The 12,017-nt window shown below is 44.7% G+C and overlaps 2 protein-coding genes across 2 annotated transcripts; one reads left to right on the top strand and one right to left on the bottom strand.

Annotated features, from left to right (window-relative positions):
- Window positions 1–125: 125 nt before the first annotated feature.
- vtna (vitronectin a) lies at window positions 126–5,430 on the top strand. Its single transcript, XM_037119231.1, has 8 exons — window positions 126–294; window positions 1,532–1,651; window positions 1,890–2,309; window positions 2,387–2,526; window positions 2,614–2,770; window positions 2,985–3,137; window positions 3,220–3,738; window positions 4,529–5,430. The coding sequence occupies exons 1-8, from the start codon at window positions 237–239 to the stop codon at window positions 4,645–4,647; spliced, it is 1,686 nt and encodes a 561-aa protein (XP_036975126.1). The 5' UTR covers window positions 126–236; the 3' UTR covers window positions 4,648–5,430.
- On the bottom strand, window positions 4,620–12,007 carry scarf1 (scavenger receptor class F, member 1). Its single transcript, XM_037079339.1, has 12 exons — window positions 11,993–12,007; window positions 11,515–11,864; window positions 11,188–11,249; window positions 10,995–11,096; window positions 9,968–10,508; window positions 9,676–9,894; window positions 8,669–8,797; window positions 7,949–8,055; window positions 7,748–7,859; window positions 7,401–7,525; window positions 7,043–7,180; window positions 4,620–6,948 (listed from the first exon to the last, which is right to left on the bottom strand). Exons 1-12 carry the CDS (start codon window positions 12,005–12,007, stop codon window positions 5,849–5,851), a joined length of 3,000 nt encoding a protein of 999 aa, XP_036935234.1. The 3' UTR covers window positions 4,620–5,848.
- Between the last annotated feature and the right edge of the window lie 10 nt (window positions 12,008–12,017).

The raw sequence follows: 12,017 nt of genomic DNA, 5'->3' as shown, positions 1-12,017 counted from the left end.
AAAGCAGAAGCGGGGTGATCGGAGGTCATCAAATGGTCAAATCGCTTAAACATTTGCTTCCTATTGACCCCCCTTCTCTCTGTGTGACTCTATTTATCTGCCCGAGTAGAAAGAGGCTTGCAAATAAGGTTAAAGCAAACAAGGAAGAGGGGTGACTGACACATGTTTCCAATAATTGGAAGCACACAGTCCATCATTGCTTCTCTCAGTCTGTCCTCTCACGCCACAGAGGCAACATGAGGCTGTGGGCCGTCCTGCCGCTCGCTCTGCTCGCTCAGGCTTTAGCTCAAGACGGTAAGTGCTTTACGAAATGGTTTTAAAGTTGAGAAAGTTGTGTGATTAGAGGAGTGCTGGTAGTTGTTCTGTAGAGTATTATCATGTTACGGTCAGACCTAATAATGTGCCGTGTTCCAGCTGACAGTTTGTATATTTCAATCAGCAGTAACAACTAAATATTGTTTAAAGTAACTATTTATGTATTAGTCCAATCAGAACTGTCTACACAAATACATATTGTTGATCACAGCATCATCATGTAACCTGTGGCTAAGTAACGTTTATTATTTTGTTGATAAAATGCCTGAAAAGTGTGAAAATGCCCATCACAAATAACTAGTACAGTCTTAAAGTTGCTTGTTTTGTCTGACCAGTAGTGTGAAATCAAAATGTTTTCATGTTTAGAACTATTTGATGAAAGTATGAAAATCAGCAAATTATCTAATTAATGAAGCAGAAATTTGTGAATGTTTTGCCTTTTCGCTGATAAATGCTGGTAACAATTGAGCCAGCATCAAAATGGTTAGCATCTGTTGGTCAATACATCAAATAGCTGTATGTTTCAGCAGTTATGAGTATGTATAAGTTACGAGCACTAAACGTTTAAAGAAATGTTGAGGCTTAGAGTTGTGACATGTCGCACAGGTGCAGTTGACAAGATGTTGAAGGTTTACGCACTCTGACATAGTTTTCTGTTTCTTGTATTTCAAATATGACTTATTTTACCATGAGGACCAAAAAACCTTTTTTTCTGACCAATGTTTTAACTGACTTTTTGTTTCGCTGTATGCCATACGAGCACATTCCAGAAACTGGAAGATGTTACCTGTCAAATGAAGCTTCATACATGCAGTTAGGTCTTAACGTTCTTCTGTTATAACATTTTTCATTTGGCAATGAAACATTTTAAAACCATGGGTGGGTCTGTGAATTGGTCTTCAACATGTGCACTCTTAAGCAACAAGGGGATCCTGTGAGGTCAGAGTGGATCATCAACAGTGGGAAAAAGTTGCATAAGGGCATTAAATATACAGAACTTGCTAAAATGATAAAAACCCATATTTTGAATAACAAAGAACAACCCAACCCATGATGAAGCTGGCATGCTGTCAAAGCCTCATGGGAGCTATAATCAAATAAAATCTAATTCATTTAATTATCCCTGGGAGCAAATTCCTTTGGGCAGAAGCGCAGCAGCAAAAAATCAAACAACAGAGGCGATCCATGTTCTTTTAATCTGACATTTTACCTGCAGACTCTTGTATGGGCCGCTGTGAGAATGGCTACGACTCTGAGAGGAAGTGCCAGTGTGACTCCATGTGCAAGTATTACAAGAGCTGCTGCTCCGACTATGAGGTCACCTGTGGCATGACGAGTAAGAAACCCTCTCTGCTTATTTCTTTAAAGGGACACTCCACCACTTTTACACACTGAAGAGTGTTTACAGGTCTTGGGGAGTACTGAAAAAGCATTATGTGGCTACATACATAGAACTTTTTTTCACATACACAGTAGTGGTGTAGTGACTACATTTGTGAACACACTTAAGTATGTCATAAGTCAAAATGGTTCACCAGAAGATGGTCACTGATGTTACTTCCTTTCCCCTTTAGCTCGTGGAGACACGTACGTGACTGCAGATGATGATGACGAGCTGTTTGAAGGCACCACCCCGTCCCCTTTTACTCCGTCCCCTTCTACTGCCACCAGTCGTCAGCCGAGGACCGGACAGCAAGGCATCTCAGACTTTGGCCGCCGGGCACAGCAACGTCACGAAACCACACTGGAGATGACCAGACCTCCTCGATTGATGGATACCATATTTCAGAGAATACCTATTATACAGAGGGCAACTATTTCAGAGGCAGTCACACCTACACAGGAAGTCGCCACCACAACTAAACCCCCTCAGACCACAGTTCCCGGCACAACAGGCACCACTGCAGCCCCCGACCCTGACGCCGTGGTGTGCAGCGGGAGGCCTTTCGACTCCTTCATGCAGCTAAAGAATGGCTCCATCTATGCCTTCAGAGGTGAGTGACCAAGTGACAAAGTGAACTGTTATTAAGAGAATTCAGAATATCTTTCATGCTTATAAACTGTTTTCTAGGGGATTACTTTTTTGAGCTGGACCAGAAGTCAGTGCTCCCTGGTTATCCGAAGCTCATAAAGGATGTGTGGGGCATCCGCGGGCCTATCGACGCTGCCTTCACCCGCGTCAACTGTCAGGGGAAGACTTACATTTTTAAGGTGGGCACACAGGGAGTGACCTGTATCTATTTACAACAGTTACAGGCATGTCAACTGTGTGTTTAAATGTATCAAAACTTTCACCAGGGAAACCAGTACTGGAGGTTTGATAACGGCGTGCTGGACGATGACTACCCTCGAGATATCAGCGTGGGCTTCGACAAGATTCCGGATCATGTGGACGCGGCGTTTGCTCTGCCCGCTCCCGGTCACAACGGCAGAGAGAAGGTCTATTTCTTTAAAGGTACAGACAAATATTGCTAAATAAATCCAGCTATGTATGCAAAATAAATAATAGCAAAATAATAGCAGGCAGCTCTAGGCACCAGGAAAGTATGGGTGTTGACAAACATGCCTTTCAACACAACTGTGATGTTTTGAATGTTTGCAACTGACATGCTCACATATAGCACCTTTAAATATCAAAGATTTACATTTTTAATTGTTGGTTTCTCCAGGCGAACAGTATTACACGTACGAGTTTCTGCACCAGCCGTCCCACGAGGAGTGCATCACCATGTCTGAGAGTTCTCCGTCCACACTGTTCAGGCGCTACACTGACGTCTACTACAACAACTACGAACGTTTCCTCAGTGAGCTCTTCTCCGACTGTGAGTTGTGTTGTGAGAGATCGCCTGTGCCTGTCTTGGGGTGTTGTCACTTGGTATATCTTAATGCTTTTCTAATATTTAGTGCCCCAGCATCATGACAAACACCACTTCATCGAGAAGGACTGGAAGGGCCTCAAGGCTCCGCTGGACGCTGTCATGACAGGCAGAATGTACGTCCCTCCGTTGAGGCCCACACCGCGCCGCAATGACTACCGGTATGACCACCAGTATGGACAGCAGTATGGACAGCAGTATGGACAGCAGTATGGACAGCAGTATGGACAGCAATGGGACCAGCAGTGGGGTCGCAGGAGGCAAAGTCGCTCACCAAACTGGGGATCAATGGCTGAGCGGGGGATGAACATGGGCCAGGGCTTTGCGGAGAGGGGTATGGAGATGGGTCTGAGGTTGGCAGAGAAGAGGATGGAAATGGAGGAGCGGCTCGGGCGAGACTGGGACAGACGGTGGGACCAAGACTGGGACCAGGACAGACGGAGAGACGGTTACCGCCAGAACAACAGAGGCAACTATGACTCCAGGTCGTACTTTGAGCCTATCCGGAGAGAGCAGCCCATACAGACTGTCTACTTCTTTAAAGGAGGTAAGACAGCAGATTCATCAGTGGTGCAGTCTAGCCTAATGATAAATCAAACTATTTGACAACAAATTCATTCATTCAACCTTTAGACCTCAAGCGCATACCTCCGCCAAGTCCCCTTTAATTCAATCAAGCCTGTATTTAAATCCACTAGATCCAGATTTTTCGGATCCTCACAAATGGACATGGATTGAAACAAAACCTCCTCTGATGTTCTATTTCTTCATCTTGTGCAGAGAAGTCATGGATCTTGTGCGCACACACTTAATAGCTTCTTCCCACGAGACAACAACTTGTGAGCACAAGATAAAAAATATCAAATTAAGGGACTTCAGGGACGGACCGATGGGACAAAGAGTTTCAACTGTCGAGAGCTGCTGGGAGAGGAGACAGGAACACAGTGATGTTATTAAACCTTCCCTAGCTTTTCATTGTCTGGCTACATTAGGCTTATTTTAACTAGTTTCACATGCTGTGTCCACATGACAAAGAAAGCAGAGGAGCTATTTTCACTCATTCCGTCTGAATTTCTGTTTGATATTCAGTAGTTATGCATTTCATCAGACAGGACTGATTAATCTGTGTGTTCTGAAAAATCTTGAGTGATGACAAATCCAAACCGATGCATGTAATGTTAACTGGATAGGAATGAGATCTTCTTTACACATGAAGGTCATTCCCAGCAAACATGAATAAAAATATCTTGCTCTGTGTCGATATCGGTTTTGACCTACTTCTCCCCTCAAATTATCCACAGAGGGAAAACAACTGTCTTGTTTTATGTGTTTTCTAGATAAGTACTACAGAGTGGACCTCAGGACCAAGAGAGTCGACCCCGGTTCTCCTCCGTATCCCAGATCCATCGCCAAGTACTGGCTCGGCTGCTCAGACACCGCCGGGGCAGAGAAGTAGTTTCAAATGTTTTTAAATATTTTTGCTGTGATCATCTGGAATACATTTGTACATGATTGAAAATTCATTCAAACTGAAACAGGCTGTGTTGGCTGTAAAAAAAAAAAGAAGAAGAAGAAGAAGAAGAAGAAGTGTGTCAAACATGTTGAGTGTAACACATAACTAGCTGCTCATCAACGTCAACAAATATTGGAGATCAATCAAAGTCCACACACCGCTCGTCACGGCCAAAGTTTAGCTGGTTGAACTCTACTCTCATCTTCTGTCAACATCAGTTGACCCGCTTTATTCAATACATCTATGTTTTTTTAAATCATGTATCCACACTGTTTCAAAATGTTTATTTTCATTATTAAAGGTCTACATATATACAGAGAAAATCAAAATAGGAAGTTGCATGCACCAAATCATGTCGTATGGTCACACAGAGAAAAAGTCCTAAAATTGCAATAATGTGGATTTTACCCAACAGCAGCATGACTGTGTCAACAGAGGTCAGAGGGCAGGAACAGCTTAGTTCATACTCGAGAGGAAATTGACTGCCGGTCATAGATGTGAAAACATTCTCATATCATAGTTTTCTGACCTCCGCTGAATGGTCTGAGAGACCACAATAAAATACTACAATATATTTTTGACAGCTGCCTTTGACAGATGTCTTAAAGGAGTGCTGATGAAGAGTGAACCACACTTGATTGTAAATTCCAACCTTGTTACTGTCTTTTCTTCCTTGTATTTTCATTTAAAAGAAATACAAACATCAGTCCAGCAGCAGACTCAAAACTTATTCTCACGTCTCTGTTTTCGCAGCCAGCTATTGATGATAAACTGTGATAGTTTTGCTGTTGTTTGCCCTTGTCTTTCTCAAACAGCCCTGAAGTGTGTGCCCTTGGGTCTGTTTACCCCCTCTGAGTCCAGGCCCAGACAGTTCAGTACTTGTATGTATTAGTGTTGTGTTTTTGTTTAATTTCAACTTTCAACCCACAATATACATTTCATATATTTTCTACAGAGATAGGCTAAAAGGGTGAACATGAGTGTTTAACAAGTAACACCATAATTCAAGAATCACAGACCTGCAATTCACGCAGATTTACAGTAGTGACTAACATCCATTTGTGTCTGTATTCTCATAACTGCAGAATAATAAATATGCAGCCGTGTTCGGATCAGACCCGCTGACATGTCAGTTTCTCAGAGGTTATGACTGTTTAATCATGACGTTTTCATAGCAGGGCTCAGCACCCTCATTGGCAATGACCTCGGTGAGACTCGCAGCGTCTCCTGCTGGTCCCACGGTCAGGTAGTTGCTCTCGATCCTTCCTGCACCTGTGTCTCCCTCCGCCCTCAGATCTGACCCCGAGTCAGCTGAAGCCAACTCTGGCACGCTCTTCAGTATGGACGACAGCGGCCTTTTAGGAGTGCCGCCCTCTGATGGTGGGGTGTCACTAGCACCGGCTGTGTCAGAGGAGTTTAGAGAAGCATGCTTTCTTCTGATTGGCTTGCAAATTCCTACTTCCCCTCCAGGCGGCCCTCCCTGCTCCCACACACTGGCCCGAACTCCGAGCTTCTTCCTCGGTGGTTTGATAATCCCTTCAGCTGTTTTAGGCTTGGGCCTGTTCGACTCCTGCTCCCTTTGTCTCTGGAGGCTGCCGAGCCGTCTCAGCATGGCCTGAACGGGGCCTTCAGAGCTCGTCTCCGTCTTCGACACGGGCCGACCTGCTTTACCCACCGTCACGTACACTGTGGTGACTTTATCTGAGCTCCCGCCTTGAGCATCAGAGGCAGATGTTGGCAGCTGAAGCCCCTTATGAGCAGCCGTGTTGGACATAGTCCGTCTTCGTCCTGAAGCCCCGGGGACCTGCAGGGTGGACCTAGATGGAGTTCTGTCTGCTTCCTGGTCACTGACCTCACAGTTTGATTCCCGATTGTCTGTTGCCTGCACATTGACCTCATCTTCACTCTCCTCAACCTCAGCTCCGTCCTCCTCCCCAGCTCTAGCTACACCTCCCTGACTCTGGAGGGCAGACAGCATCAAAACCCCCCAGGGTGACTTGGGTTTGCTGCGTGGATGTCCAGGGAGACCGGCAGGGTCCTGAGCCGAGCCACGCCTCTCCTTGGGGCTGAAGCGGGTCCCCTCGGCAAAAGACACAGAAGGCCGCTTGGATTTAGCGATGCTGGAGGTACGAGGGATGTTGAAGGGCGAGGTGATGTCCTCGCTGCTGAAGCCGGACGGGTCCAAGAACATGTTACACTTGGAGCTCATCTCCTGGAACTCGCCACCCGCCACCGCTGGAATATCTGTCAAAGAGATGAGGGAGAAAAGTCCAGCCACGTGAGATGTGATGGAGGGGAAAGAGGGAAATATATATTTTTGTTGTACTCCTCTCCTTACCCTCTCTTGGAGGGACACAATAGAGCGCCTCTCCCTCCTCCTCGTCACTGTCAAAAGACGACCCTTCAGTCACCCAGCCAGAAGAGGGAGGCTCAATGAAGCTGTGGTTGAATGTCAGTTCCGGGTCATGGTGAGATACTGTGGTTGTCAATGGATTAAATAACAGAAGATGGTTATATAAGGGCATTTAAAAAAAAAAAATGTTTATTTCCGTTGTCTTATATCAATAATTGAAGCAATTCCTGCTTCAATTATTTCACCAATCTAAATATGGGAGAGTTTGTGCACAGGCTGTAAACAACAATGCTTTACTGTTTTATGCAGTATGATTCTATAAATCCTGTGCAGCAGGACTCACCAGTGACACGAGGCAGGCCAGAGGACCAGTTAGAGATGCAGGGAAGTGCAGCACCGATGTTAGCCAGAACACTGTAGACGTGATATTTCATCCGAACTGACCAGCCTCCATCAGCCACAGTCGCTCTGGAAGAAAAAACGTGTACACTTGATGTCTTTCCACCCCCGGAAATGTCCTGATCATATCAATTTTAAGGAAGTGTAATGAAGTTAATATTCCCAGTTTCTTGGTTATATTACCAAAAAATGGTTCTGTACAATATCACAGCTTCTGATGGGTCAAAATCCAGGATAAGACATTTAATCTCACAAATGACAGTGGGCAGTGATGTTGATAGAGGTACAGACCTGTCTTTGCCATCAACAGGGCCTCCTCCACAGCACAAACAGCAGAAGAGCACAGCAAGTAGCAACAGGAACAAAGGAACCAGCACACCTGCTAGAACAGAGCCTCGCACACCTGCACACAAACAAACATACATAAATTAAGGATTATGTGACATAATTCAGGATGGATGGATGGATGGATGGACGGATGGATGGACGTACTGCTGGGACAGACACCAGTGACCGAGTTGCACTGGACGCCCTCACCACAGTCACAGACAGAGGAGCAGTTGAGGCCGAACTGCAGGGCAGGGCAGCTGCTGTTACAGCTGGAAAAAAAAACAACATAAAAATCACATAATTACATCACATAAAGACAAAATCCTGGGTTTAAACACTGACTCATGTTCTGTTTGACAGTGAAAACACACTGTAATGACGAACCAAAACTTGCAGCGTCAGAGAGCAGAAAATTAAAGGGGACTGGGATGGAGATGTTGCCTGTTTTAGCCCAGCTAACCTCAAATTGCATATACAATAAAGATATTACCAATAATCATCCAAAGCGTACTTTGTTTTGTGATTCAATTAAACATAAAAGTTCATGTGTAGAGGCCAACTGTTATAGCCTAGATGCCAGATGTTCCTTGAACGCACCAACTAGGCAGATGTACGTTACAGTAGACACTAATGTAAGTTTGACAAAAATAAAACAATAATAAGTTCTTGTGTTCTGGTTAATGAGTTAAAACACGCAAAACCTTTTTGGTCTAAATAAATGTCTACATTACGCAACAAACATGACAGAAACGCACAAAAAAACCCATAAAAAGTTACATTTCAATTACTCTAGTTTGTATATTTATCACAAGACTAATGTCATTCTGTGTGTGAGTGTGTGTGTGAAGTGAAACTCTAACTACGCCCCAAGAGAAACATCACCTCTCTCCCTGGAAGCCTGGCTGACAGACACATCTTCCTGTCACGTGATGGCAGTTGCCGTGGAAACAAGGGCTGCACGGGAAGCGGCAGGCGTCTCCAAACGTCCTGTTGGAGCAGGCCTTCTCACACCTGGCAAGAGGAGGCAATGACACAGATAATAAGGGCATCACACTGACATACATTCATTTTCGAATCATAACATCAACCCCACTACACGTTTTAACTATTTCTACTGATTGTGCTCTGTTCTTGTTAAACGTGGATGCTTGTCCCACACGTACACAGTATCACTTCACACATATTGACAAAAACCACAAGGATAAACTATAAACTCCATGAACTTGCAAAGAATATTGCACGATTTTAAGATGGATTTTCCCTTCTTTCTGGCAGCAATTTACGTTTACGTCCACACAGTATGGAAATCAATACACAAAGCTGAAACTTGCTTGAGGATGGCAGTCTTATCATCACACGTTAATATCAGTAAACGGCAGTGCAGCTGTGAGCTGTGACTGACTGTGTAAAAATCTCTTTTTTTAATCCAAGAAACTTTAATCTGTGACTTTCTGACTGCACTGTCAGTTGGTTAAATGGACTTTGAATGACAGTTTGCTGATGTCAGAAGAAACAAACAGAAGTATGCACCAATAAGGAAGTGATTTCAGTTCAAAATATATGACTACATCTTCCACCACTGCAGGCTAATATCTTATGGCAGATGTTCTAAAATTTTAAGTTGAACTTGATATGCTGGCAATTTGTAGGAGATTTATAAGACTGATGAAGGCTAGTGGTATTGTTCTGATATTTTTTCAATTAAACTATTATTTAGACTGTAATTATATTTACACTTCAATATAATTGATTTGAAAGTTCCTCCATACCTTTGACATGACATGTGATATGTCAACTCTATAACCGATGAGAATATGATAAATCGCAGAAATGATCCGGTAACCTTCACTGACAACTGAAGTATATGTCGGCCAAACATGCATCCACACCTGGCTCCAGTCCATCCAGGGTCACAACTCCCACATTGCCCAGTTCCTGGGTCACATGGTTCATTGTTTCTGCAGCGTGGACACTTCATCTGGCAGCCGTCTCCATAATAACCAGGTGGACACAGGCGGTCGCACTGTGTCCCGTTCCAGCCGGGCTCACAGGCCTCACAGGTGCCATCAGTGGCAGAGCAGGGCTGCTTGTCTTTACAGAAACCACAGCTAATGACAGAGATAGACAGTTAGCAGGAATACACAGGCGTTGAACAAAAAAGTCTACCTGTCTTACACCTACCTCATTGTACAACCAGTACCATACTTCCCGTCTTCACAGGGGTGATTGCAGAACTGACCCTGGTATCCCAGGTGGCACACACACTGCCCGCTGACTGGGTTACAGCTACTGTGTTTGAGATCACAGTTACACCGTCGGTCACAGGTGGGTCCCCACCAGCCTTCTCGGCATTCACACACGCCGGTTCGCTGATTACATGGCGACATGTAGCAGTTGCAAGCGCCAGGACATTTCAGCCCCCAGTGGCCCCTGTGGCACTGACACCGACCAGTCAGCTGGTCGCAGCCAATCCCCACAGATGTTCCACTGGCACACTGGCATGGCTTGGAGCAGCTTGGCGTGTACCAGCCCTCGTCGCAGGTACAGTTTCCGTGAACGGGGTGGCAGTGACCGTGCCGGCCACACTTGCAGGTATACTGGCACAGCGGACCCCAGCGGTTGGTGTTGCAGGTGCACTCCCCCGTGACGGGGTTACAGCGACCGTTTGGGTGGCACTGACACACCTTGTGACAGTCTGGTGCCCAGAAATCAGGAGGACAGCCTGGAAACAAATAAACAAACACAGATAATACTTTTAGTACATAACACTTTACAAAAACACTGTGTAAACACTGTATAAACTGGTGGAATGCATCTCCATTTACTGATTTATTTTCTGCATCGACTGCACCACATTTCAGAGAGGAATGTTCTACGCTTTAGTGTGTGACCCCTCACAAATTTATTTATACATTATTTATCATCTCAGGGGCTCTCAGATTTCTCTTGTGACCCTTTGGTTTGGGCCCTAGGTTTTGAACCTTTAGACAGAAATACCTAATATGTATAAGTCCATTTTGACCTGTACAATTGTAAAATGTTACTTATGTACTGATGTATTGATAAAAGCAATGATTTTTTTTTTTTTTGCAGAACAAGTACAAGGACCCTAAATTGGTACTTCTACACAACAAAAACTGAAATGAATGAAATATTTAATGCACTGTGTACAGGTGGTAAACAGCTCCTGATGTTTAAAATAACTCACGTGTTTTACAGTGAGCTCCGTAGAAGCCAGGTGGGCAGCGACACACTCCAGGATACGCACAGATCTCATCCTTGTGGCAGGCCTGCTCACCCTCACACACAGCTGCACACAGATATACAGAATACCAGTGAATGAGGAGCTACTAAAAACATAAGTCCTGTAGATTGCTGTCCAGCAGGACACTTAAACTCACGTATAGTGCACTCTCTTCCCTCTTGACGCCATCCAGTGCAACAGACCAGGGTGGACGGGTCCCTAGATACACAGAGTATGATCAAGTCTGACACTTTGCAAATAAAACACTCACCCAAAACAGGAAAAATCATCTACAAATACTACCAATAGCCTAAGGGAATACTAAGAACGGTAAGAAAATATAAAGAATGTATACAGAGTTGCCCAAAACTCAGAACTGCCCAAAAAATATATATAATACCTACAATTTGTCACAGGTACTAATATCAAGATTTAAAACAGTCAAAAGTTAACAGGTGTGAGTGAGGATGACATTGAAGTGTACCTGATATTGTGGCAGACGTTCTTCCCAGCAGGATCCAGAGTCTGTGAGGAGGACAACGAGCAGCAGAGAAGAGCACTCAGAGCTCCGAGGAGAAGATTCATCTCCACACAGTCCGAAAACCAAAAACCGGGCCTAATGTCTTTCTGTCTCACGTCTTTACGTCCAGAATTCTTTCTTTCTTCCCTTCGAGGGAGTACAATGAGAGGCAGTATCTCTCTTTCAGTCTGCCCCCCACCCTTCCCTCCTTCTTTCTCTCCCGTGAGTCGTCTTGTGGCTCCGGCGCAGCCAGAGAGGTCGAAGCCCCCAGGTTTCCTCTTCCCATATCCTGGGGAAGTCAGAGCCACTTCCTTCTATTCAGCCAGACACAGAGCTTTTTAAAGATGGTTGAACGCTAACACACAAAACTCGCCGCACACACTGCTGGGATATAAACACACACCCCTGATGGTCACCCTTTTTCCCAGAATCTATTGTTGACAGTCTTCCAGGACATGATGAAGAAT

Source organism: Acanthopagrus latus, chromosome 2 (assembly GCF_904848185.1).
Source record: "Acanthopagrus latus isolate v.2019 chromosome 2, fAcaLat1.1, whole genome shotgun sequence".
Classification (NCBI taxonomy): domain Eukaryota; kingdom Metazoa; phylum Chordata; class Actinopteri; order Spariformes; family Sparidae; genus Acanthopagrus; species Acanthopagrus latus.
Note: the sequence above shows the minus strand (reverse complement) of the source record. Positions and strands in the feature narration are given on the sequence as shown.

Excerpts from the sequence above, each read along its gene's own strand:
- vtna (XM_037119231.1), top strand. The coding sequence starts at position 237 with ATGAGGCTGTGGGCCGTCCTGCCGCTCGCTCTGCTCGCTCAGGCTTTA. Across the intron at positions 1,652-1,889 it reads GGTCACCTGTGGCATGACGA|CTCGTGGAGACACGTACGTG; the intron begins GTAAGAAACCCT and ends TTTCCCCTTTAG. Across the intron at positions 2,310-2,386 it reads CTCCATCTATGCCTTCAGAG|GGGATTACTTTTTTGAGCTG; the intron begins GTGAGTGACCAA and ends ACTGTTTTCTAG.
- scarf1 (XM_037079339.1), bottom strand. Across the intron at positions 8,056-8,668 it reads CCAGGCTTCCAGGGAGAGAG|CTGTAACAGCAGCTGCCCTG; the intron begins GTGATGTTTCTC and ends TTTTTTTTCCAG. Across the intron at positions 7,860-7,948 it reads CACTGGTGTCTGTCCCAGCA|GTGTGCGAGGCTCTGTTCTA; the intron begins GTACGTCCATCC and ends GTTTGTGTGCAG.